Below are 25,990 nucleotides of genomic sequence, written 5' to 3'. Positions count from 1 at the left end.
CTGGCTAATTTTTGTATTCCATTGTATGGCCACACCACAGTTTGTGTACTCATTAGTAATTATGAACTAAGCTGCCATGAACATGTGCACATGTGATTTTGTATGCATTTAAGTTTTCTTTTTTTTTTTTGAGACAGAGTCTGGTTCTGTCACTCAGGCTGGAGTGCAGTGGCACAATCTCGGCTCATTGCAACCTCTGCCTCCCAGGTTCAAGCAATTCTCCTGCCTCAGCCTCCCAAGTAGCTGGGATTACAGGCACCCGCCACCACACCAGGCTAATTTTTTGTATTTTTAGTAGAGATGGGGTTTCACCATGTTGGCCAGGCTGGTCTCGATCTCCTGACCTCAGGTGACCCACCTACCTCGGCTTCCCAAAGTGCTGAGATTATAGGCATGAACTCCCGTGCCTGGCCAAGCTTTCATTTCTATTGGGTCAATTAACCTAAAGAGTAGGACTGAAGGTCATATGGTTAAAAAAAAAAAAATGAAAACTGAAGTGCATACAAAATCAGGTATGCACATGTTCATGGCAACTTAATTCATAATCACTAAAAACCTAATGTCCTTTAACCGGTGAATGCGTACAGAAATTGTGGTGTGGCCATACAATGGAATACTACTTACTCAGCAACAAAAAGCATGAAATGCTAACACATGTGAATCTCTAATGCATTCAGATCCACGAGGCCACGTAACTGTACACAACGCCATCTATAAGCCAGGAAACAGATTAGTGGTGGCCAGGAGTCAGGGGAAGCTGGGGAGAAATGACCACAAAGGGGCAGGATGAGTTTAGAGTGATGAGATTGTTCTTATCTCGACCAGGGAGGTGACTACAGAACTATAAGATTTTTTTTTTTTTTGAGATGGAGTCTCACTCTGTCGCCCAGGCTGGAGTGCAGTGGCTCAATCTCGGCTCACTGCAAGCTCCACCTCCTGGGTTCACGTCATTCTCTTGCCTCAGCCTCCCGAGTAGCTCCGACTACAGGCACCTGCCACCGCACCTGGCTAATTTTTTGTATTTTTAGTAGAGACAGGGTTTCACTGTGTTAGCCAGGATGGTCTTGATCTCCTGACCTCGTGATCCACCCACCTTGGCCTCCCAAAGTGCTGGGATTACAGGCTTGAGCCACCGCGCCCGGCCTATATGCATTTTTTTTTAAACACCAGGCTGGGCGTGATGGCTCATGCCTATAATCCCAGCACTTTGGGAGGCCAAGGCAGGTGGATTGCTTGAGCCCAGGAGTTCCAGATCAGCCTGGGCAATGTGCTGAAATCTTGTCTCTACAAAAAAAATCCACGAAAATTAGCTGAGTGTGGTGGCATGTGCCTGTAGTCTCGGCCACTCAAGAGGCTGAGATGGGAGGATGGCTTGAGCCCGGGAGGCAGAGAGTATAGTGAGCTGAGATCGTGCCACTGCATTCCAGCCTGGGTGACAGAGTGAGATCCTGTCTCAAAAAGTAATAATAATATAAATTATTTTGAACCTCCGAATTGTACACCAAAGAGCAAATGTTACAATATGTAAAAATTTTTTTTTTTTTTTTTTTTTTGAGACGGAGTCTGGCTCTGTCATCCAGGCGGGAGTGCAGTGGCCGGATCTCAGCTCACTGCAAGCTCCGCCTCCCGGGTTTACGCCATTCTCCTGCCTCAGCCTCCCGAGTAGCTGGGACTACAGGTGCCCGCCACCTCACCTGGCTAGTTTTTTTTTTTTTTTGTATTTTTTAGTAGAGACGGGGTTTCACCATGTTAGCCAGGATGGTCTCGATCTCCTGACCTCGTGATCCGCCCATCTCGGCCTCCCAAAGTGCTGGGATTACAGGCTTGAGCCACCGCGCCCGGCCACAATATGTAAAATTTTAAAGTTATTAAAAATGGAAAAAGGTTATTTTATGGTAAAAATAATATCAGGCTTATAGCATATGAAGAAGTAAAGTGTAGGACAACATTAGCACAAAGGACTGGGGAGGAGGAACATGAGAAGATACTGTTTTAAGAGTCTTAAGTTATGCACGAGGGGTGTCGCACAACTGAGGAGGTGGGCTGAGGTATGTGAGAGATGCTACCGTGTGGTCTAGAGCAATCGCTAACAACTGAAGCAGAAGCAGAAATAGCTAGTAAGCAGGTGTGGACCTGAACACGAACACTGGATCATATTCAACAGAGAAACATGCAGGGAAGGAGAAAAGGTAAATGAACAAATTGCAAGAGGGCAGACGTACACCTAAAGCCACTGAAAATTACATCAAATGTAAATGGTCCAAAGATCCCAAATAGGCCAGGCGCGGTGGCTCAAGCCTGTAATCCCAGCACTTTGGGAGGCCAAGACGGGCGGATCACGAGGTCAGGAGATCGAGACCATCCTGGCTAACACGGTGAAACCCCGTCTCTACTAAAAAATACAAAAAACTAGCCGGGCGAGGTGGCGGGCGCCTGTAGTCCCAGCTACTCGGGAGGCTGAGGCAGGAGAATGGCGTAAACCCGGGAGGCGGAGCTTGCAGTGAGCCGAGATCGCGCCACTGCACTCCAGCCTGGGTGACAGAGCCAGACTCCATCTCAAAAAAAAAAAAAAAAGATCCCAAATAAAAGGCAGATTGTTAGACTGCATAAAAATGCAAATCCCAACCATATGCCGTCTCTAAAAAATACACTTTAAGACACAGGTAGGTTAAAAGTAATAGGACAAAAAGAGCCAAAACCATGCAAATACTAAATATAAGAAAGCCGAAATGCTATGGTAATACCAAAGTAGACTTCAGAGATGGATAAATGACATGAAAGACCATTACTATGACTAGAACAAGATAAAAGAGAAAATCCTAATAGTTCTATGCCTAAAGTAATATTGCTAATTAAAGTCAATTGTAATTGGTAAGAATGCTGCTAATTACAGTAAATTGGTAATTAAAAGCTTTCCCACAATTAACAACAGCAACAAACCCGAGGCCCAAGGGGCTTCACTGGTAAGACAAGTGTATCAAACGCTTCAACAATGTCAAGCTTACATCAACTCTTTGAAAAAATAAAGGAGAAGGGAACGTAAAGCCTACACAGATACCAAAACCAGACAAAGACATTAGAGGAAAATTACAGATCAATAACCTTCATGAACATAAATGCAAAATTCCTTGAGAAAATATCAGCGAGTTGAATCTAGCAATATATGTACAAACTGTAACACAAAATGACCAAGTGAGGTTTATCGCAGGAATGCAAGGGTGGTTCAATACTGGAACAGTAACTGAAGCAATACACCATATGAACAAAATTAAGGACACCTACAAAATCACTTGCATAGATAGAAACTTCCACAAATTGATCAAATGCAGCCATGAAAAACCTACAGGTGACATCACATGTAACAAAGAAAGGCTGACTGTCCCCCCCGAGAGAGAGCATGGCAAACATGTCTGCTCTCACTACTTCCACTCAATCTGGAGTGGAGATCCAGAAACACAAGGCATGAAAACTGGAAAGGATGCAGTAAAACTGTCATTATTCACAAACAGGATGATGGCCTACGTAGGAAATGCCAAGGAATTTACAGAGAGCTATAAGAACTAATCACTAAAGGTAGCAAGGTTATAGAATACAAGGTCAGCATACAAAAAAATCAACTTTATTCCTATGTACTGACAATAAACAATTGGAAAATGAAATTATAAACAATATAATTCACAAACGCACCAAATTAAAACCAAACAGGAGAATGGAGAAATACATGCAAAAAATACATAACGTCAGCAATTCTACTCCTAGGTATGTAAGTAAACGTATGGAAAACATGCGTCTGTAAAGACTTGTACATGAATGCTCACAACCACATTATTCAAAATAGCCAACAAGTGGAAAAACTCCGAAAGTCCATCAACTACTGAACTGATAAATAAAATGTGGTATTATCCACACAGTGGAATCTGACTTTGCAAGAAAAAAGTGGCCGGGCGCAGTGGCTCACACCTGTAATCCCAACACTTTGGGAAGCCAAGGCAGGTAGATGGCTTGAGCCCAAGAGTTCAAGACCAGCCTGGGCAACATGGCAAAACCCTGTCTCTACAAAAATACAAAAAAATTAGCCGGGCGTGGTGGCGCATGCCTGTAGTTCCAGCTACTCTAGGGGCTGAGGCTAGAGGACTTCTTGACTCTGGGAGGCAGAGGCTACAATGAGCAGAGATCGTGCCACTGCACTCCAGCCCGGGTGACAGAGTGAGAGTGAGACCCTGGAAAGAAAGGAAAGAAGGAAGGAAAGGAAGGAAGTAAGCAAGCGTTCTTGGCTGGGCACAGTGGCTCATGCCTGTAATCCCAGCACTTTGGGAGGCCAAGACAGGCAGATGACTTGAGGTCAGGAGTTCGAGACCAGGCTGGCCAATGTGGTGAAACCTCGTCTCTACTAAAAATACAAAAAAATCCGCTGCCACGGTGGCGGGCAACTGTAATCTCAGCTACTCAGCAGGCTGAGGCAGAAATCGCTTGAACCCAGGAGGTGGAGGTTGCAGTGAGCCGAGATCGCACCACTGCACTCGAGCCTGGGTAACAGAGCAAGACATGATCTGAGAAAAAATAAAGAAAGAAAAAATGAAGCATTGACATATTCTTCAACATGGGTGATTCCTGATGCCAAAAGAAAAAAGCCAGTCACAGTATATCATATGATTGCCCAGAATAGGAGTCTACACACAAAGTAGACTGGTGCTTGTCTAGGGCCGAAGAGAATATGGGGAAACAGAAATGTCTGCCAAATGGCATGGGGTTTCTTTGAGGGATGACAGGAATATTCTAAAATTGATTGTAGTGATGGCCACACAGATCTGAATATACAAAAAAAAAGAAACCACTGGATTATTACTTTAAATGGAGGAACAGTATGGCATGTGAATTATGTCCCAATAAAGCTGTTACATATATGAATGACATCCATATACTAAAAGCTACGAGAAATTACAGTGGCAAGAAATTGAGAGACATACTTTCTTCATGGGTTTTTTTTTTTTTTTTTTTTTGAGACGGAGTCTCACGCTGTCGCCCAGGTTGGAGTGCAGTGGCGCGATCTCAGCTCACTGCAAGCTCCGCCTCCTGGGTTCACGCCATTCTCCTGCCTCAGCCTCCTGAGTAGCTGGGACTACAGGCGCCCGCCACGGCGCCCGGCTAATTTTTTGTATTTTTAGTAGAGACGGGGTTTCACTGTGGTCTCGATCTCCTGATCTTGTGATCCGCCCGCCTTGGCCTCCCAAAGTGCTGGGATTACAGGCGTGAGCCACCGCGCCCGGCTCTTCATGGGTTTCTTAGAAGCCTCAGTATTGTTAAGAGGTCAGTTCTTCTCAAACTGATCCACATATTCAATGCAGCATCAATCAACATTTTAGTAATCTTTTAGTTAGAGATCAGCAAACAGCAAAGGACTATGATAATCCTTCAAAACAATTTCTTTCTTTCTTTTCTTTTGTTTTTGAGACAGAGTCTCACTCTGTGGCCCAGGCTGGAGTGGCACGATCTCGGCTCACTGTAACCTCTGCCTCCTGGGTTCAAGTGATTCTCTCACCTCAGTCTCCTCAGCAGCTGGGACTACAGGTGCACGCCACCACACCGGCTAGTTTTTGTATTTTTAGTAGAGACGGGGTTTCACCATGTTGGCCAGGCTGGTCTCGAACCCCTGACCTCAGGTAATCTCCCCATCTCAGCCTCCCAAAGTGCTGGGATTACAGGTGTGAACCACCGCATCTGGCCCAAAACAATTTTCAATAAGAAAATGAAGTCGAAGACCTACGCCACCTGACTTGAAGACTTATTTACAGCTACAGTAATCCTGACAGTGGGATATCTGGCATAAGCACGGACACACAGATCAATGGAACCGAACAGAATCCAGAAATAGGCCTGCACGTACACAGTTGATTGATTCTTGTCAAAGGTGTGAAGGGAATTCAGCGGAGACCTGGTGCTGCAATGACTGGACGTCCACAGGGAAAGGAAATGAACCTTCCTGCTACCCGAGCCCTTCTGCAAAACTGAGCCCAACACGAACCGTCCACCAGAACATCAGAGCAAAAACTCTAAGACTTTCGCAAGAAAACACCCACACACAGACACACACACAGAGACACACACACACACACAGACGCACACACAGACGCACAGACACATACACAGACACACACACACACAGACGCACATACACAGACACACATACACACACAGACACACACACACAGACACATACACAGACACACACACACACACAGACGCACACACAGACGCACAGACACATACACACACACACACACAGACGCACACACAGACACACAGACACATACACACACACACACACAGACGCACATACACAGACACACATACACACACAGACACACACACACAGACACATACACAGACACACACAGACGCACAGACACACACACACAGACACATACACACAGACGCACACAGACACACATACACAGACACACATACACACACAGACACACACACACAGACACATACACAGACACACACACACACACAGACGCACACACAGACGCACAGACACATACACAGACACACAGACGCACATACACAGACACACATACACACACACAGACACACACACACAGACACATACACAGACACACACAGACACATACACACAGATGCACACAGACACACATACACAGACACACACACACACACAGACACACACACAGACACATACGCACACAGACGCACAGACACACACAGACACACAGACGCACACACAGACACATACAGACACAGACGCGCACAGACACACACACACAGACACACACACAGATGCACACGCACACACACACACACGGACACACACGCAGACACAGACGCACAGACACACACACACACACAGACGCGCACACAGACGCACACGCACACACACAGACACATACACACAGACACACACGCAGACACAGACGCACACAGACACACACACACAGACACACAGACACATACACACACAGACACAGACACACACACACACAGACACATACACAGACACACACAGACGCACACACACACAGACACATACACACAGACGCACACAGACACACATACACACACACAGACACACACACGCACAGACACACACACACAGACACATACGCACACAGACGCACACACACACAGACGCACACACAGACACATACACAGACGCGCACAGACACACACACACAGACACACACACAGATGCACACGCACACACACACATACGCACAGACACACAAGCAGACACAGACGCACAGACACACACACAGACACACACAGACGCGCACACACACAGACGCACACGCACACACACAGACACATACGCACACACACGCAGACACAGACGCACAGACAGACACACACACAGACACACACACAGACACACAGACGCACACACACAGACGCGCACAGACACACAGACACACACAGATGCACACGCACACACACACAGACATACGCACACACACGCAGACACAGACGCACAGACACACACACACACACAGACACGCACACACACAGACGCACATGCACACAGACACATACGCACAGACACGCAGACACAGACGCACAGACACACACACACACACAGACGCACACACACACGCGCACACAGACGCGCGCACACACGCACACACACAGACATACGCACAGACACGCAGACACAGACGCACAGACACAGACACACACACACAGACGCACACACACACACAGACGCGCACACAGACGTGCGCACACACACACACAGACACATACACACAGACACACACAGACACAGACGCACACAGACGCGCGCACACACACACATACACACAGACGCAGACACACACAGACACACACACACACACGCACATACACAGACACAGATGCACACACAGACACACACAGACACAGACACACACAGACACAGACACACACAGACACAGACACACACAGACACAGACACAGTGTTGCCCCATCCCGGATGGGCAGGAATTCACACAGAGACACAGAATTTTAGGTAGACAAGGATTTCTCGAACAGGCTACAAAAAGCACTAGCCATAAAATACATTAATATATTCATCTTCATCAAAATTTAAAACTTCTGGCCTGAGAGTCACCATTACGCCAATGAAAAGGCAGGTCGGACTAGGAGACAGTGCCTGCAATACACATATGTGAACTTACTTGCAAATTATATAGGAAACTCTTAAACTCCAATGTTTAAAAAATGGACAAAAGATCTGAAGACATACGTCACAATAAAAGTTATATGAAGTATCGCTTATTCAACCTGTAAAACATGCTCAGCATTATTGACCATCAGGGAAACGCAAATTGAAACGACAGCGGATGTCACTGCTATTTCACCCGCTAGGAAGGGCTGAAACGTTCAGGCTGACAGAGAACACCGGCTGCTGTAAGGGCGTGGGGTGCCTGCCGTTCTCACCGGCTGCTGGTGGGACCGCGGCCTCATGCAGCCCCTTGACATCATGCATTCAACTGCACGGCGAACAGAAACCATGACACACGGAAATAGACAGGATCTACTGCTGCACGGTTCCACGCACAAGGATCCTATGAGAAGCAAAAGGGCAGCAGGAGGCAGCAGGGTAGTGGTCCCGTGGGGCCAGGGTGGGGTGAACAACCCCACGCAAAGAACCCCAGGGTAACCCTCCACAAGAGGGAACTATTCTGTATCTTGATTGCAACATCGCCCTTGATCGAACTCACTGACGGCACACTTTACACAGAATACAAATACTTCTGGTTTTTGTTTTTTGGTCGGGGACAGGGTCTCGCTCTGTCACCCAGGCTGGAGTGCAGCGGCGAAATCTCAGCTCAATGCAGCCTCTGCCTCCTGGTTCAAGTGATTCTCCTGCCTCAGCCTCCAGAGTAGCTGGACTACAGGCGTGCATCGCCACACCCAGCTAATTTTTGTATTTTTAGTAGAGATGGGGTTTCGCCACGTTGGCCAGGCTGCTCTTGAATTCCTGACCTTAAGAGATCCGCCCAGCTCAGCCTCCCAAAGTGCTAGGATTACAGGGGTTAGCCACCGTGCACGGCCAATACAAACACTTCAACAAGGAAAAAAGGCGGGGAGGAGAGAACAATGGCCTAGACGGGCCGCACCACAGATGAGCCACGTGTACAGGATGCTGATGAAAGCTGCCACACGGTCCAGTGCGGTGGCTCCCACCTGTAACCTCAGCACTTTGGGAGGTTGAGGCATGAAGATTGCTTGAGCCCAGGAGTTTGAGACCAACCTGGATAAAATAGCGAGACCCTGTCTCTATAAATAATTACAAAATTAGCTGGGCATAGTGGCACACAACTGTGGTCTCAGCTCCTCGGAAGGCCTGAGTTGCAGGGCTGTTGGCCCTTCAAAGCAAAAGGAACTCTTCACCCCCCACCCCTGCAGCCAACAGCACTCCTGGGTCTGCCCACCTCTGCTTGGGGCTTCCTCTTGGGCCCCATCCTGTCCAGGCCAGGGATGAAGGCACCCCTCTGCTCCCTGGGTGGGGGTGGGGGGTGGTGGTGGGGGGTGGGGGGTGGGGCTCTAACAGTGTGGACGCCCCCTTCCCAGGCCACGAGGCAGCAGTGGGGGGAGGATGGTGCGATTTGCACACCTGGCAACCCCAAGTCCAGCCCCTCTTCCCGCTTCTCTCTGGGAACCCCAAACAACAGTCCTGAGTTTTGAGCTGCTGGTGGGAGCGGCCTCGGACACACAGCCCTGCCCCCAACCAGGCAGAAGTGCCTTCCGGATGGGTGATGGTGGTGGGTGGGTGGCTGCAACGGAGACCACCATAGCCAGCAGCCCTGGCCACCTGGGTTCTGTGGCCCAGGGATGGGAGTAGTCCACCCAAACCTGGGTGTTCAGCCAAGGGCTGGACGAGGTCAGCGCTGACCTTGCAAGTCACCCTGAAAAGGGTGGGGCCTGAAGCAGGCCTCTCCTGATGGGCAGAGCCAGGATGCCAGGATAGATGTGCTACTATGTGCCAGGACCCATGCCCAGTAGCATCTGTCCAGGGTCCAGGATGTGGGCAGCTGGGCTGAGGCTGGATGGGAGGGTCTCCCAGAGCCTGAGCAGTTCCAACTCTGCCTGTTTTGCCTGAGTTCAGGCCGCCCCATGGAAGTGGATACCGACCTTAGGGATGGGTGCCTGACCTTCATGCTCCGCAGAGAGGCACACAGGGGACACCGGGTGGACCCCAGAGAGGTAGAGGTAGGGGTAGGGGGGGCAGAAGGGAAGGGGAAATGCACAGGGCCACCCACTCACAGGCCCACAGGCCCTGCAGCCAGAGCTGTCCCCTCCCCAGAAAGGGTTACTGTCCTGGACACACAGGCCCTGTGGCCAGAGCTGTCCCCTGCTGGGAAAGGGTTACCGTGGAAGTGTGTGGCTGGTGTCAATACCCAGGCGTGGCTCTGTCTCCGCCAGCCACACAGAGTGACATCTACCAGCTGCAATTAAACATCTGCCTGCCCGAAGCCACTGCTGAGGGCGTGAAAAGGACGGCTAGGCGAGCCCCGTCAAGCACAGGAGCGGGTGCGGGTGCAGGTCCGGGCAGCCCCCTCCCCTTCAGAAGACAGGAGAGAAGCCCCAGCATGGCACTACCCCTTCCCTCGCTGTGCCCTCTTCGAGCTCCATTTCCCTGTCCCTGGACCTCAGTGGGCTGCCATGCCGCAGGTGCCTGTCCTCAGCTTGGGCGACAACGGCCACCCTCACCATGATGAAATAACCGCCAGGGCCCTGTGCCGTCCTCTGCCCTGGGGTGAAAGCAGCAGCCGTGCCCATCTCGGCTGCGCTGCAGGGACCTGTGGAGCCCGATGTGCCAAGGAGACCACGGGAACAGACCCCTGAGGGCAGCTGGGGAGCTCCCACCCCAAGCCCAGCCGCAGCTGGCACTGCCCACCAGACCTGCTGCCTTGCCCAGGGAAGTCCCTGGCTCCTGGAGTCACTGCTGGACGTTCAGGTGCCCCCGAGCCCTGAGAGCCAGCAGGAACGCAGCCACACCCTCTGCGGGAATGAACTCGGGTAAGCGAGGAAGGGGGCCTGAAGAGGAAAGGGCCTGCCGCTCAGGCCACAGCACCACCAAGTCCTGAGGCTCGGGCTCCCTCTGCCAGGCCCACCTCCTGCTCTCTCCAGGGGCTGGCCCCTGACTCGTCCCCGTGGTGGGGGGGGGGTGGGGATGGGGGTGCAGGGGAGGCAGAGGCAGGCATTTCGCAATCTCTAGCTCAGATGCACGGCCCCTGACGAGGCGAGGCAGGCACGCCCGTGCTTCACTGTCCGGAGGTTTCCCCATCAGCCAGAGGGGAACTGCACTGGGCGTTTCCCTTCTGGTGGATACGATGTTTTTCTTTCACCCCTGGGTGCACCCCACCCCCAGCTCATCTTACTCCAGGGTCTCCCATCGCTGCCGGCCACAGGGCCAGGAGGAAGGTCCCTGCCCGCCGCAGGGGTGACGGCTTAAGGCCCAGGAGGGCGCCATGAAGTGACTGCTGCAGAGATGAGGGCTGGTGGGTGGGAAGCACTGAGCGGCCCCAGCCAGAGTCCACCCGATGGGGCCTGCCTCGCTGGGTGTGGGGGGTCTGGACTTGGCCCCATCAACCTCACACACCCAACACAGAGCCTTCTCAGCAGCTTCACTCCTGACTGCAACAAATTGAAAACAACCTAAACGTCCTTTGATAAGGCCCTGGATAAATCAAACGTGGCGGTTCCTTCTGACGGGTGGCGACGCGGGACTTGGAGAGAGGGAGGAGAGGCACGAGACCGACGCCGTGTGGAGACCCTCGCCGTGAGGCCACGCAGACCATGGGACGGGGGCTGCCCCGGGGTCGAAAGGCAACTCACTTTATCTGTAATATTTTGACTTATTTCAAAAACAAGAGAACAGCCCTAGAGGACAAGCTGTCCATGGTTCTTAACGCGAGACACAGTGGAACAGGCACACGCATTACCACACGCCGAGGTGCAGCTCCGGGACCCTCAGCAATCACTCAGGCCCTCCTCTCACTCGACAAGTGGGGAGACTGAGGCCAGAGAGGAGGAGCTCAGCCTGCAGGGACCTTAGAACACGCTGGTCCTACCAGCCCAGAGACAGCTGCCCGACTCCACTTTTGCACGGCCTGGCGAGGGCAGCAGCCAGCCTCCTGCATGGGTATAAGGACGTTCCCCGGACGAGCCCAGGGCACGGGGTACGGGGAGCACGGGGCACAGGGAGCCAGCACCCAGGGGCAGCTCCGGGTCAGGGGACGGCCCCTCCCTCTACCTGCTCCCCCCCATGGCACCGCCAACCCAGCACACCCAGCGACGCCAGCAACGTCACAGCCAGTAACCTAGATTTTAACCAAGAAATCACACACCCCCTTTCTCTGTCCCACTTATGGGCTTGCCGAACAGAAACACCACGACAAGAAACCCAGACTGTGGCATCCAGAGCCAAACTGTATGGTAGGTGGGCGGGAGCAGGCCTGGCCTCCCAGCCGCCCACTTTCTACCATGCTGGCGTCAGCAACACCCGTGCAAAGGCAGGACTGCCTCGCAGCACCTGCGGCCTGGACAAGGCCCTGCAGGAACATGGCCTTGGGGGCATCCCCGCCCCTCAGCCCCAGCAGGACGCTGTACCTCGTCTGGTCTGAGTATGGGGGAGCTGGAGGGAAGGACTCGCCAGAGCGGCTGCCTCCTGTTCCCACCCAACACACATCCGGGACTCCACAGAGCCGCTTCCTGGCTGCAGTCCTGCCTGCTTCCCAAAAATCCGTCAAGGCAGTTGGGCTTGGGGGCTTCTAGCTCACGAAGTCCAGGTGATGTGACGGCTTAAGGCTGACCTAGCACCCAGGAGCAGATGCATAGGACAAGTCACAAGGCTTCACTGTGCTTCCAGCAAACCTGACACCCAGCCCTGCTTTCCATTACCCCAAACACACTGAGGCCCAAGGTCACACTGGAGCAGCAGGGGGCTGTGCAGGGAGGACCCTGGGAAGAGGTGTGGACACGTTGGGTCTATTTCCATCTCCATAGAGCAGCTTCCTGACCTGTCGGCAGGGCACTGTCTGGCTGCCATCATTAGGGGAAGTCCTCAGGGACTGCAGGGGTGCTCAGCCTGTCTGGGGTTCTGCCCTGGGACCGGAGCCCGTGGACAGAGCCTGTTCCCAACAGGGCCCCTGGGTGGGCCTTGGGAGCCTTCCCCAGCAGCCTCTGGCTGGTCCCCTGCCTTCCCCAGGGCCGCTGTCAGCAGGGGCAGCGGGAAAGTACACACGGGGCGGACTCCCCGGAGGCCTCAGCCAGTCGGGTCCACAAGCACTGACATCCTGTGCGGCCTCTGTGGTAAGCCGGAGCCCAGTGTGCTCTGCCCTCGGGAAGGGCCAATTCAGCAGCTAGCACAACTCCTGGTCTCAGGAAAAATCAAGCCCTACCTGCTACCACTAAACAAAAACAAAAGCTGTGAAGCCCAGATCTAGATGGCCTGTGAGCTGGCATTCTGTAGGATTCATGCAAACACAGCAATATACATTTAAATAAAGTGCGGAGTTCTCAGGAAGATACCACGGAGCCCAGAGCACCTGCTGCCAAAGCAGTGGCTTCTCCTGCAGGCGGAGAGGGAGCCAGGTTGGCCAAAGCAGAGGCTACCTCGCTGTTCTGGCTGTGGTGGCACATGCTGCACAGGGACCCAGCTAACCTAGGGGTCCGAGCTGGTGGGTGGTCCTGGCCCCCTCTGCCCCCAACCAGCACTGCAGGAGGGGAAGGGCGGGGGGGAGTCCCATCAGGGCATGAGGATATGTGTGGTGGGGTGGAGTCCCCATGCTGCCCCTCGGGGCCCACCACCTGCCCGCTGCTGGCACTATGCGCCCCCACCCAGGCCCAGGCCACTGCACACAGGCCCTGCATGCAGACCAGCCAGGCGGCCAGCCCAGACACACAGTCAGGTTGCGGGGACACCCGATTCTGGGCACCAACTGTGGGACTCTGCCCAGCAAAGCCTGAACAGTCTCCAGAGGCTGTAACCCAGGAATCTCAAATTAGGGCAACCTGGGTTTGCGGGTCCCAGGAGGGGGAGCAGCCCTTCTTGAAAGAAAGGAAGGGGGAGGAGGGAGGACGGCCACTCACTCGGCTCAGCGCAGCGGGCACTTAATGGCCCGTCCCTGCTGTGGGGCCTGGAGAGGTGGTGGCAAAGGGGTGGAGTTCAGGGGAGCCTCTGGACCTCGCCAGGTGAGGTTAAAGGGGAAGTAGGCGGGTCCTCCTGGACACCTTGTGGCGCCAGGCCCTTCACAGATGGGGAATATGAGTTCTCGGGCAGGTCCCTGGGCCACAGACGCCTGAGTTTCCTCATCTATCCAGTGGAGACAAGACCCTTCCTACAGGCTGGCAGTCTCCCAGGAGTTCCTGTCTCATCCAGGACCAAGTCTGAACTCCCTGGTGAACAGAGCTCTGCCACCTCCTCCAGGCTTGGTGGGGGGCTCCCCTGTGGCCCCGCAAGCCTCCAGCCCAGCGGCCTCCTAAGCCGCCCTGGTCCCAGGCATGCCCTGCTTCCCAGCCAGGTGGTGTGGGGCTCCACCCCATCGCGCATTACCTGCATAGCTGCCAGAGGCCTTGATGTACATCTGGCCGTACTGCTCCTCCACCATGGTGTCGTAGGCCTCGTCGTCCTCCTCGTCCTCCTCATTGTGGTACGAGGTGGGGCTGTCGGTGGTGGGCAGGCTGCTGGCGCCCGGACTGGTCCGCTCCCCCTGGGGGTAGGGCATCTGCTGGATGCCGGGGATGAGGGTGGCCAGGCTGGGCACCCCGTAGTAGGAGACTCGGGGCAGTTTGAGAGGGGCTGCACCCGCCGCCACCGCAGCCCCTGCGGCCACCGCCACGCCGTCCCGGGGCCCCGTCTCCAGCGGACGCTTGGGGGCCAGGCCTGGGCCGGCTGGTGGCAGCTCCATGGCTTCATGCTTTACGCGGGTCAGCAGCGGGATGGGCACCGAGGGGGACACGACGTAGGGGGCGGCGGCGGCGGCCGGCTGCAGCTGGTTGCAGGGGCTCTGGGGCTCGGAGCCGGCGTCCTCGATCACAGCGGTCTGCGAGTCGCAGTGGGGCGAGCTCACCTTGAACATGAGGTCGGTGCCGCGCTCCACGATGTGCTGGATCTGCAGGAAGCCGGCCGTGTACATGACCACGAGCTGCTCGCTGGCCGTCATGGTGAGCCTGCCGGTGTAGCAGAAGGACAGGATCTGCTGGAAGCAGGCGGGCGGCACCGAGCCGGGCAGCTCGAAGGCGTTCTTGCTGTTGCCGCTGAACAGGTCGCGGAAGTAGAGGCTGCTGGCGGCCAGCACCGCCCGGTGGGCCTTGAAGGCCTGGCCCTTGACCACGATGGACACATCGCAGTAGAGGCCCAGCAGGCGCTGCTCGTTCAGGCAGCCCAGCACTGTGTTCCCGAAGTTGGGGATCTCGATGTGCAGCATCTGAGACATGGCGGGCGGGCAGCGGCGGGGCTGGGCTCTCAGCGCGGGGCGGCCCTAGAGGGGCTCATCTGTGGGGGCAGGAGGCACGTGGTCAGTTCCTCCAGGTCCAAGGCTCCCCGCTCAAGGGGCCATTCCCACACCCGCCCCCTCCTGCCACAGGCTTACAAAGAGCGAGCCTTCCCCACGCACCCTTCCCCACCCCTCCCGGCTGGGACACTCCAGAGAAGGGACCCGGGGTCTCCCAGACGCCCTGGCAGAGGAGCAAGAGGGCCCGGCCAGCACCGCTGCAGACCCCCGGGGCGCTGCCCGGCAGAAGAGCGGCCCCACCACTCCCAGGGGGCTGCTGTTAGCGACTCGGGCTCAGCAGGCAGGAGGAGCGCAGGCCTGAACCTGCCCCGGGACAGGAGCGGGGGGGGATGTCGGGGAAGACGGGGGCGCCTCTGAGCAGGTCTGCAGCCACTATCCTTCCCTCAAAAAAGTTCCAGCCCGCACAGGAGCTCCCGGGAGGGGCCGCGCCGGAGCCGTGGGGAAAGAGGGAAGGAAGGAGGGAGGGGTCTTTGGAGCTGTGCAGTTTGCGGTTTGCTTTTTCTCTCTTCCCTCTGAGCAGCCTCACAGAGGGCCCCTGGGGGGAAGGCGGGCCAGTGTCCCCTCGTCCCCCCGAGCCTCCCGGGCAGGTGGGGAGGGGCTGGTGGTGCCGGGAAGTCCGCTGAAGCCGCGTCCACTCCTCCCCCGAGCAGAGAGACCACCCTGGGCGCGCCCGCTCCGTTCTCCGGTGTTCTCCCGGCTCGGACCAGACCCAGGTTCCCGAGCCGCCGCCAGAGCAGGAGTTGGGAAGCCTGTCGCAACCCCACTCGCGGACGCCCCCCACCCCGCTCGCCTCGCTCCCCTCGCGGGCCAATCCCGACGGCCCGGCCCCAACCCAGGTGACTACAGGGGTCCCAGCCCTCGCTGGGCTGCCCGGACCCCGGGGCTGGGAGCTGGGGAGGGCGCCGCTGTTTATCTGGTGCGCACTCCGGAGGGGGGCGGGGGCGGCCCAGAAGGCGCCGGCCCAACTCCGCAGGGCCGCACAAAGGCCGCTGTGTCCCGCGGGAGGAAAGTGCGGGCGGCCGCAGAGGCGCCGGGCGGCGGGAGGAGGGCGGAGCCACCGCGCCTGGAGCTGGGCAGGTGGACGCGCGCCGGGGGCGGCCCGCAGTGCCCCCGCTGCGGAGAAGTTGCCGGCCGGTCGGGAAGACCTACCTTCCGCCGCTGCGGCCGCCGGCCGGCACTGCCCGCTCCGCCTGGCAGGACAGGCTTCCCGCACGCAGCCCGCCTGCCCAGCTGCTCCGCGAATGCAGCAAACGGAGCGGGAGCCCTGGGGCGGGGAGGGCGCAGGGAGCCGGCAAGGAGGAGGAGGAGGAGGAGGAGATGGTGGAGGAGGAGGAGGAGGAGAAGGAGGAGGAGGGCAGAGCGCCTGGGCGCTGGGCTCGCGGCCGCAGCTCAGCTGCACCCAGGCCGGCCCTCCCGGGCAGCGCACCGCATCTCAATGAAGGGGCCGGATGCAGACGAACGTTCCGGCGGCTCGGGAATGAATAGCCGCCTTTGATTTGGGAGCCGAAGTAAATGCCAGCTCCCAGCCCCGGCTTTAAAAACAGTGGAGTGTTGGTGCCAGAGGAATGCGCGGCCCCGGGTGCTGGTACGAGACAGACTTTTGATGACTCACTGCAATGCAAACAAAGATGGCAGAAATACTGTACAGTAGTGGAGAAATGCTTCCCGGTGCCACGGCAACTGAGACAGCCTAGAAATTTATGGTGCAGTTTTGCATATGAATTACCCAGTAAACTGCCTCCCGGCCTTCCAGGACAGCCCCAGTGTCAAAGCATTTAAACTATTCCAAACAGTCTGCAGAGCTGGCAGAGCTGAACTCCTCCACCGCGGGCGGGGAATGGGCAGAGGCGCTGGGGGAGGGGGGCAAGGGGTCAGGACAGATAGGGGAGCCAGGGAAGGGGAGGGGAGGTACAGCAGAGGGTGAAGAGAGGCACAGAAACGGCAGGCAGCGGGTGGGCGAGGCAGCACCCCAGGTCCTGGCGGCCTCAGAGCTGTGTCCTCTGCCCAGGCGGCAGGCCCAGGAGTCCAGCCCCAGCACCCCTCCCCATCCCACTCCCAGCGCCCTCCTGGCACTTTAAGAAAAGAGCGACTTTGTGGCCGGGCAACCAGGAGCCGGAAGGGGCAGCCCCGCCGGAGAGGTCCCAGCAGAGGGCAAGGCAGCCGCCCCACTCCTCCCGCACACTCCGGGCTGCGGCCACACAGGCTCCTGGCGGCCCCACTTCTCAGCTGACATCAGCTGCACCTCCTGCCCAAGGGGTCCACAGCATCTGACCGTTATTGAGCCTTTTCCTGGGAAAGGGCTGCTGTGCAGGACTTGTGGTGGCCCCGGGGTGCCTCAGAGAATGTGCACTTCCTCCTGGGCTCACACCACCCTAAGTGAGGCCCTGAGGCCGACCTCTGGATTGCGCAGCCTCAGTTTCCCTGCCACTGGCGGTGACCCCCAGGAAGAGAACATTCCACCCAAAAGAAGGGTCCAGGCTCGAGGCCGTTGAGGTGAGCCCCCTCCTGCCTGGCCAGCTACCTCCACCACTGTAACCCTGGTAGCAGGATGCGGAGGCGGCCCGCACAGGCCTGGTGGGAGGCAAGGGGACAGCGCCCTGCCCCTCACTCCCGGCGTCCCTCTGAGGCATCCGGAGACCAGAGAGAGGGCCATCTGGTTCCTCCCTAGTCACACACTGTGGGTTCAGTTTCTCCAGACCAGACAAAAAGCCGCTGAATGGGGACGGGAAGAGATCCAGGTGCGGGGAAGCTGCCGGCAAAGGCCCGTGGAGGTGGCTTCGTGCCTAGTGTTTTCTGCCTCCTACGAGGGGCTGGTGACGACTCCGGGAGACTGGGATGGGGGCGTTTACAGAAACATCCCCACTTGGCCACGCAGAAGAGCTGGGCTCCCCGGGGCCAGGAGATGCAGGGCCCAGCTGTCACCCTCCCCGCCACACCCTCCACCCTCAGGTCCCCACTTAGTTGCCGCCTCCTCCAGGAAGTCTGCCAGGTGCCCTCAGAAGCTCGGCAAGGGCTGAATGCTGGACACAGCCCGGGCAGGGAGGTGCAAGAGAGGGGCCTGTGCAACACAGCAACACAGCACAGAGGGCAGAGGCCCCTAAACAGCTCCCTTCACAGACCCACTGCGCCCACCACCAGGAGCCTCCCAGAGAGCCCATGGCTTCTGTTGGGGCAACTTCACCCCAAGGACGGGAGTAGGGATGTCTGAATCATACAGGGGCTCTTGTACCAAAAGAGGGGACAGGCAGAGGCCTGCACAGTGCACCGGCTCCTGGGGGTCCCAAGAGCCTGGGCTGCGCAGGCCAGCAGCCACGGCTGACAGAGAGAACAAGGGACAGTGTAGGCTCTCAGCCTGGCCCTTCCAGCAGCAAGAGGGTCCTGGCCTGTTGGCCAGGTTGAAATCCTAGGTCCCGTGGGCACCAGCCACTTCCTGTAAGGACGCCGCAGCCTCAGATGCTGAGCTGCGAACTGGGGTTATAATTTACCCTCAGATGGTTCCTGGGGGTGAATGAAACAATGTTTGTGAAGCCCGCGGCTGGAGCCTCGCACACAGTAAGCCGGTGATGCCTGCGACCTGCTGTGACCTGGGCAGGAGAGCAGCTCTCAGCTGGGCATCCAGGTGGCCGTCTTAGCGCCCTGCCCAGTTCGGCCTGCATCCACACCTCAGGAACGGGAGCCCCAGGGCTGGGGGCCAGACCAGCTCTCCCAGAGAAGGGACCATTATTCCCTTTGAAGGTGATGGGGCCGTGTGGTCCCTGGGGATCGAGGACAACTGGAGCTCTTGCTGGCTTGTCCTCAGGCCACCTGCCCGGTGAGGCTGCAGCCCCACGGCCCAGCCTGCTGAGAGCCGGACAGGAGCTGGTTTTAGGTTGCTTTCTTGGAAGGCTCAAGAACAAAGCTGAACTTTAGGAGAAAAGAATAAAATAAAGGCTTGGCTCACGCCCCCAGGGCCAGGAAAGCGGACACACGGGGACTGACCCTCCTACTGCCAGAGAGGAGGGGGCCGAGGGCCCAGGTGGGCCCAGGGACATGAGCAGGGCTGTCTGCTGAGGAGGGCAGGGCCAAGCCCTCCTCAGACACCAGGGCCTCTCCACCCTCCCCTGCAGATTCTCTGGTGACTCAGTTTCCCCACCACTTTGCTTCCCAAGCCCATACCTCCTATTGTTTCCCCTCCTTGGTGAGATTCACCACACTCATTCACTTATGGAGAGTTCTGCAGAGCCAGGCAGAAAATCAGAGGTCGCCAACTTTGTTTACCCCGGCCATCCTCAGGATTGTGGCACCAACGACCCTTGCTCTCAAAATGCCCTTCATCAGAACGGAACCCACTTTGGAAAACCTCTGTAGATGACCCAAGGCCCGAGTCCAGTCCCTGCAGCTGTGCCAGCCTTGGGTGCCCCACCCCACACAGACACACACAGAGGAGGCTGGGTTCCTCTGAGCCCACAAGCCTCCCTGAGGAATAAGAAAATACGGGTAGCTGCGGCAGGGAGGGGCGGCAGCTCTCTTCTCTGCAGAGCCTCACTTGAGGAAGGCTGAGATTCACGCCAGGCTTGCCCTGGGGTTAGGGGTTGCCGACCGTGATGAGCCTCATGCCCAGCAACCTGCCGGTGGGTGAGAGGAGCCCACGGGGAGGACAGGGGCTCACTGGAACCGCAGCCTGATGCACACACAGGGGTTAGGGCAGTGTCTCCAGAATGACCCCCCTGCCTGAGTGTCATCCTGGCAGGATTCACACAAGAACACAGGTTACCAGGTTGGTGCCAGGCCAGGGCACCTGGGTCCTGGCATCTAGTGTCCAGCAGCAGAGGCTCTGGCAGGTAGAAGACCCCTGAAAGCATCCCCCAGGCCAGAGGACAGGGACAGGGACCAATCAGGCAGCCCAACAGGAGAAGCCCCTTTCCCGGGGCCCAGCCAGGCAGCTCCATGGTCTGAGGGCCTCGCCCAGAGTCCCCAGAAATCCTGCCCCCTCCACCTCCAGATTGTAAAGCACTTCCTAAGCCCAGCACAGTAAACTAGAGGAATGCAGCACTGAATTTCTGCAGGATCACTACAAGCAAGGGGAAGGGAGGCGAGAGAAATTAAATTAAATTAAATTATCTTGCAGGATTTAATTTCACCAATCTAATAAGAGGTTCTGGACCTCGGCAAATGCACAGCCATTAAACACGTGGTAGAGGAAGGAGAGAGGTGGGACACGGGAAATGTTCTGCGGAGGGGAGAGCCCCTCTACCCCCAGCCCCGGCCCCTGGTGAGACCGCCTGGCAGTAAGTGAGGACATTTCCTAAAAGGTCAATGGAAGGCGCTCCTGGAGCGTGAGATGGTGTGGGGATGGGGCGGGCCTGCTGTACCAGCTGCTCTGGAGTCAGCAGGCGCACACGGGGTGTCACAAACACGAACACCGCCTGGAGGCTGCTTCTCGGTGGACTCTGCCCGCCTGGGAGCAACGCCTTCCCTGTCCCACATAGTGCAGGCTCCAGGAGGACTTGCTTGGACCCCATACCTTCAGAAGAGGGGCCCTAGGGAGGACAAGGGGGCGGCAGGGGCCCCGGAGGTTAACCCTGGCAGAGGGTAGAGGCTAACCAGCTCCGGATGTGCCAGGGCCCCAGGGAGCTGGGCGTGGCACCAGCTTAGCCTTCAGGTTTGCATTAAACTTTTAAGACACCAGAAAGCAGAGCTGGGCCGCCTGGAGGCCTGGCTGCTAATGGAACCACCAGCTCCACGCAGATGAGATGCAGGAGCTCCGGGCCAGTGCCCTCGGTGGCCAGGAACTCCCCCCAACCCCGAGGCCCCCACACAAGCCAGGATGGCGTGTGCTGTGTGCTCACCTCCCCACTACTGGACACGCAGATGAGGAAACTGAGACCTCACAGTCGGGAGGCAGCTGGGCCAGGCCCCTAGCCGTCATCCTTCCTGGGTGGTCTCTGGTCATCAAGTCACAAGAGCCAGAGGGGAGGCCTGGCCCTGCCCAGCAGACCCCAGGTAGCGACGACCCTGCCGGGGCCCCAAGGACTCTGCAGCAGAGAGGAGAGTTGCACCAGGAAAGGGGCACACAGGCTCCCAGCTTCAGGGTCACAGAGGTGCGGGGAGTCTCCGGGCTGACGGGCCCCCTGGGACTGTCACTGTTGCCCCAGCCTGGGAGGCGGAGGAGAGCCGTGCAGGGCTGGGCCCAGGCCGGGCTCCCTCCATTCAGCAGGGTCCCTAGGCGGTTTCTACCCCAGACCACAAGCCGGGGCCAGCATCAGCCGTGAGAGCCGGCAGTAACTGCACTAATGAACATCTGCCTGGGAAGCTTTCTTCCCAGATGGAGAAGAGCAGTACTCCAGGACCTGCAAATCCACAACTCCGTGTATCAGCCCTTCCTCTGGGGTCAAAGCCAGGGACACGGCAGGGGGCCTCTGGATAGCACAGCCCCCAGCCCCCACACCCAGGGTGGGTCTCCAGCAGCCAGTATTTCGTGGGAGGGCTGGGAGGACGCTCCCAGCACAGCAGCAGCAGGCTCTGCGTCCGATAGGGCCTTGTGGGGTGCCCATGGTGTTGGCCCGAGGGTCTGGTCCAGGGGCCTGTGTGACTGAGCCGAGCCCTGCGCTTACAGGGAATGACCCAGGCAGCCATGGCTCCCCTGAGGCACGGCCCCTGGCCAGCGACACGCTCATCTCTAACCTTCGCTTGCAGGATATTCTGACTTTCTTCTGGGTGAGGACTTGGGGGACAAACACGGCACAGACTGGCAACAGGGATGGCTCAGAGGAAGAGAGTGAGTCGCAGGGTGGGGAGGGATAGGTGGGGCTGGCACAGCTCCTGTTGAGCCTCCAGACCCACCCCGTGGACCCGCCCTAGCCAACAGACCCACTGGGTTCACACACCGTGCGATGCTCCCTCACACCACAAAACATTCTAGAAGGTTTCCAGAGAATTAAGCTGTGTTTTGAAAGAGCCAACAATCTCCCTCACCCGTATTTGTAATTTAAATAACGTAAGCTTGAAGAGCGTCTCCCTCGGGCACAGTTTAATAACTTAAAAAGCCAGCGCCAGCGCCAGCTCCAGCGCAGGGCCCCCTCCTCCCCCAGGGCTGCGGCAGGGTCTCCCCGGCACCGGGTGGCCAGGTGGAAGCTGAGATTGAGGCTGCCCAGGCGGAGCGGCCGGGAGGGGAAGGACCCTCCTTGCTCGCTCACCCTCTCTCTTGATGGCCTGGGGCAGCTGTGACCTGATCATCACTACTGGGGCCGGGGGTTGTGGAAGCTGTCGGATCCCAGGCACCGGCGGTCAGAGGTGGGCACTGGGAGGCGGTCTGGAGTGTGCTGGGCCCCGCCGCTGGTCACCCAGCCCATTAGAGACGGCGACTTCGCGGCACACTCTCATGGTTAATATTCATAGCTCTCCTCATCTGCATATCATGCCATAAATAGTCGAGGCGAGGTAAGACACAAAGCTCCCCTGCATTTCTAATTATGCTTAAAACTCTCATGTAAATCAGAGCGACACAGAAACACTACATCAGCTGCTGGGGGCGGGGGGGGGGGCGCCCAACGATGCCTGGAGCCACACGCCTCTGGGCCCTGGCAAGGGTGCTGCCGGTGCCACCTCTGCCTGGAGTTGGGCAGCAGGGAACCCAGGCTATGTCATTGGGGTCACCAACCTCGCCTCGCCTTTGCCCCAGAGGGCGAACTGCAGGGCAGACACTGGCAGCACCTCACGGTCGCCTCCATCCCTGCTCCACCCCGCCCTGCCCGGTCCCCACGGGCTCCCAGTGCCTGGCCCAGGCCCTTTCCAGCCAGGGACCTGGGATCACATCTTCAGGGGTCTCCGGCGGAAGCTGCAGGCACCTGCTTAGGAGGGGGCTCCGGAGGCTCCCCAGGGCCCTGGCCATCCATGTTTTACCCCTTGGACATTCCCGTCTGGGACCTGGGCTTTCTCAGCTCTTCAGAAAGATGGGACGTTGGATACACACGGACATAAACATGGGAATGACAGACTCTAGGGACAACAGGATGAGGGAGGGAGGAGGGCAGAGGCTGAAAACCGACCCACCGGGTACCATGCTTACCACCTGAGTGACAAGCTCAATCGCAACCCACCTCAGCATCGCACCATGCACCCAGGTGACAAACCTGTACACATATCTCTGAATCTAAAATCAAAGTTGAAAAAAGGACAAGATTCAACTCACGCAGCACTGGCGGTTCGGAAAAGCCCCCACCCGCACGCTTCAGGCAATGCCTCACGCTGAGGCGTGGAATTGGACGAAAGTCCTGGGCAGAGCCCAAGCCATGAAGGGGACGCAGGGGCCAGGGCAGGATGGTCTCCTGACCACCACCCCAGCCCAGTGGATAGCACGGCCCCCGGATGGGCAGCAGAGGTCCGGGTGTGGGAGGCATGACTCTGGCCCCTGGGCCTGGCCCTCCTGTCTGCAGGGAGAGGCAGCGCGGGGGCTGTAGAGGGAAGTTGCTGGGTCAGGGGCAGGGGAGAAGCGTGATCTGGAACCCACATCAGAGCCTAAGACGGCCCCAATCCCTGTGGGCAGCACAGAAACAATCACAGGGTCCCTGGAGAAGATTCAGCTGGGACGTCTGAGGGCAAAACTGCCATCCAGCACGCCCAGGAGCAGGGCCATTCCCCGCGACTGGGACACCCTCAAGGCTAAGGCCAAAGGTGCCCAGGCTAGAGCTGCACAGGGGCCCGCAGAGCTAAGCAAGGGGCACAGCCACGCTTGGTGTCCAGATGCGAGCACCAGTCCTCCCGGAGCGGGGCCCCAGGACGTGCCAGGTCAGCACCTCCAGAGAGAAGCTGGCACGGGGGCTGCGCGAGAAGCCTCAGAGCCCAGATCTAGTGCTCCTGAGACAGTGGACAGCAGCAGCCCAAGGGGAGTGACCTGCACTCTGGTTGCGAAATTCCACCTGGGGCCGCCTCCTTGGGTGTGTGGTCCACTCAGGGAGCCCGGGGCGGGGAGGGGGATTGTCAAAGTCGGCTAGACATTAAACAAAAGGCAAGTCCCTTCTCCAGCAATGCGTCCAGGTTGGCAGGTCCAGCAGGGGACCTGAGCAGGCTGCAGGCTGGGACTTCCCAGCCGGTTGCAGGGACACCCTCCATAGGGCTGGCCTGGGTCCTCTCTACCATGACAAGGACAGGACAGTCTGCCTTGGGCAGGGCTGCTGGCTACATGGGGACTGTTGGGCCTCTGTGTGTGTCCGTGTGGCCCACAATCATGTCACCCAGAGTCCCCAGCTTTCCGCTCAGCCTGGCCTCCATCAGAGTCCCCTGAAGAGTCCCCACCTCCCCCTGTCAAAAGGACCCCAACTCCTCAACCCTAACCCAACTGCAGCCAAGACCCACCCCGATGTCCTGACCAGAAGAGAGGAGCTGCACCCTGTCCCCTCCTCAGGGTGCACGGGGAGCCAACTTGGGGGACCTGCAGGAGGCACAGGGCCAAAGGATGCAGGGTGACCCCACTCTGCCATGAGACAGGGATGCAGAGATGCTGGCTGCCCGCATCTGCCCTGGCGGCATGCCCAGACCTATTTTTAAGCCCATTTACTAGAAATCCCACAAATTAAAGGAAATACGGATAATGTAGTAAGAATCCTGGGGGCCAAATAAAAGCTGCACATAATTGTCCTCGTGCTCCAGTGTGAGAATCTTAACCACAAAACCCAAATCTCCCCAAAGCTCTTTTGAAACACTGAAGAATCTTGTGTAAAAGAGGGAAAAGAGGCGGGAGGCGGGGAGGCCTGCACTCGGCTCTGGGATCACGGGGAGGCCCTGGAGCCGGCTGGGCTGCCTTTAAGCCGGGGCCATAAAAGGTAATTACCGACATGAAAAATAAAGACCATAAATACAAACACCCAACTTCTACGGCTTGGCTCGGGAATGGCAATTGCAAAACTGGCAGCAGGCGCTTCTTTCCAGAAGGCAGGGCCAGACCCAGGCCCCATCCCTCTTCCCTCCCTGAGGGTCAGCTCCACACTGGGGCCGGGTGGGGGATGCCACTCTACCTTGACTCATCTGGTCCAGTCCCGAGAAGGCCAAGCCCTGCTTGATCCTCCCTGGCAAGGCTGGACTCCAGCACCACACGCTTAGCCCCATCGGGTCTCAAAGGTGCCAGCTGGGGCGGCAGGACACTCCCGGGTGAAGGGCGTGGGAAACACAGCCAGTGATCACAGAGCTGTGAGGGGACCCTCAGAGCCCTGGGCACGTCCCCACCAGCCCGCTGGTCTCCAGGCTTCAGCCCTCCCCTGCTCATCCCTCCCGCCAGACATGGCTGTCTAGGGATCTGCCAGCTGACCAGAGCCTTCTCTGCATCCGGGAAGCCCCCCAACACAGTCATTCCCTGAGAGACTGTGGGTGCAGGGGTCAGGGGTTGGCCCGGGGGAAGGTGAAAGGGGGAGGGGAGGATGTCACCCCAGGATGCCCTGGCCTGAGGCCACAGTTTGTTCTGCACCATCATAGGGTGGGGACAAGGGCCCACTGGC

The 25,990-nt window shown here is 57.3% G+C and overlaps 1 protein-coding gene across 11 annotated transcripts in view; it reads right to left on the bottom strand.

Moving 5' to 3' along the window:
- Nucleotides 1-25,990, bottom strand: part of NACC2 (NACC family member 2) — a 111,770-nt gene that overhangs the window by 47,755 nt on the left and 38,025 nt on the right. For 4 of the 11 annotated variants that reach the window (XM_065529840.2, XM_045374191.2, XM_045374194.3 and 1 more), the window contains exon 2: nucleotides 14,561-15,502. In XM_065529840.2, coding sequence (XP_065385912.1) covers nucleotides 14,561-15,443 — 883 coding nt within the window. In that variant the 5' untranslated portion in view covers nucleotides 15,444-15,502. Of the gene's footprint in view, nucleotides 1-14,560; nucleotides 15,503-16,180; nucleotides 16,407-16,445; nucleotides 16,779-25,990 lie in introns of those variants that run through there. The other 7 variants (XM_074016019.1, XM_005580447.4, XM_074016020.1 and 4 more) reach the window with 6 other exon arrangements.

Source organism: Macaca fascicularis, chromosome 15 (assembly GCF_037993035.2).
Source record: "Macaca fascicularis isolate 582-1 chromosome 15, T2T-MFA8v1.1".
NCBI classification, from domain to species: Eukaryota; Metazoa; Chordata; class Mammalia; order Primates; family Cercopithecidae; genus Macaca; species Macaca fascicularis.
Note: the sequence above shows the minus strand (reverse complement) of the source record. Positions and strands in the feature narration are given on the sequence as shown.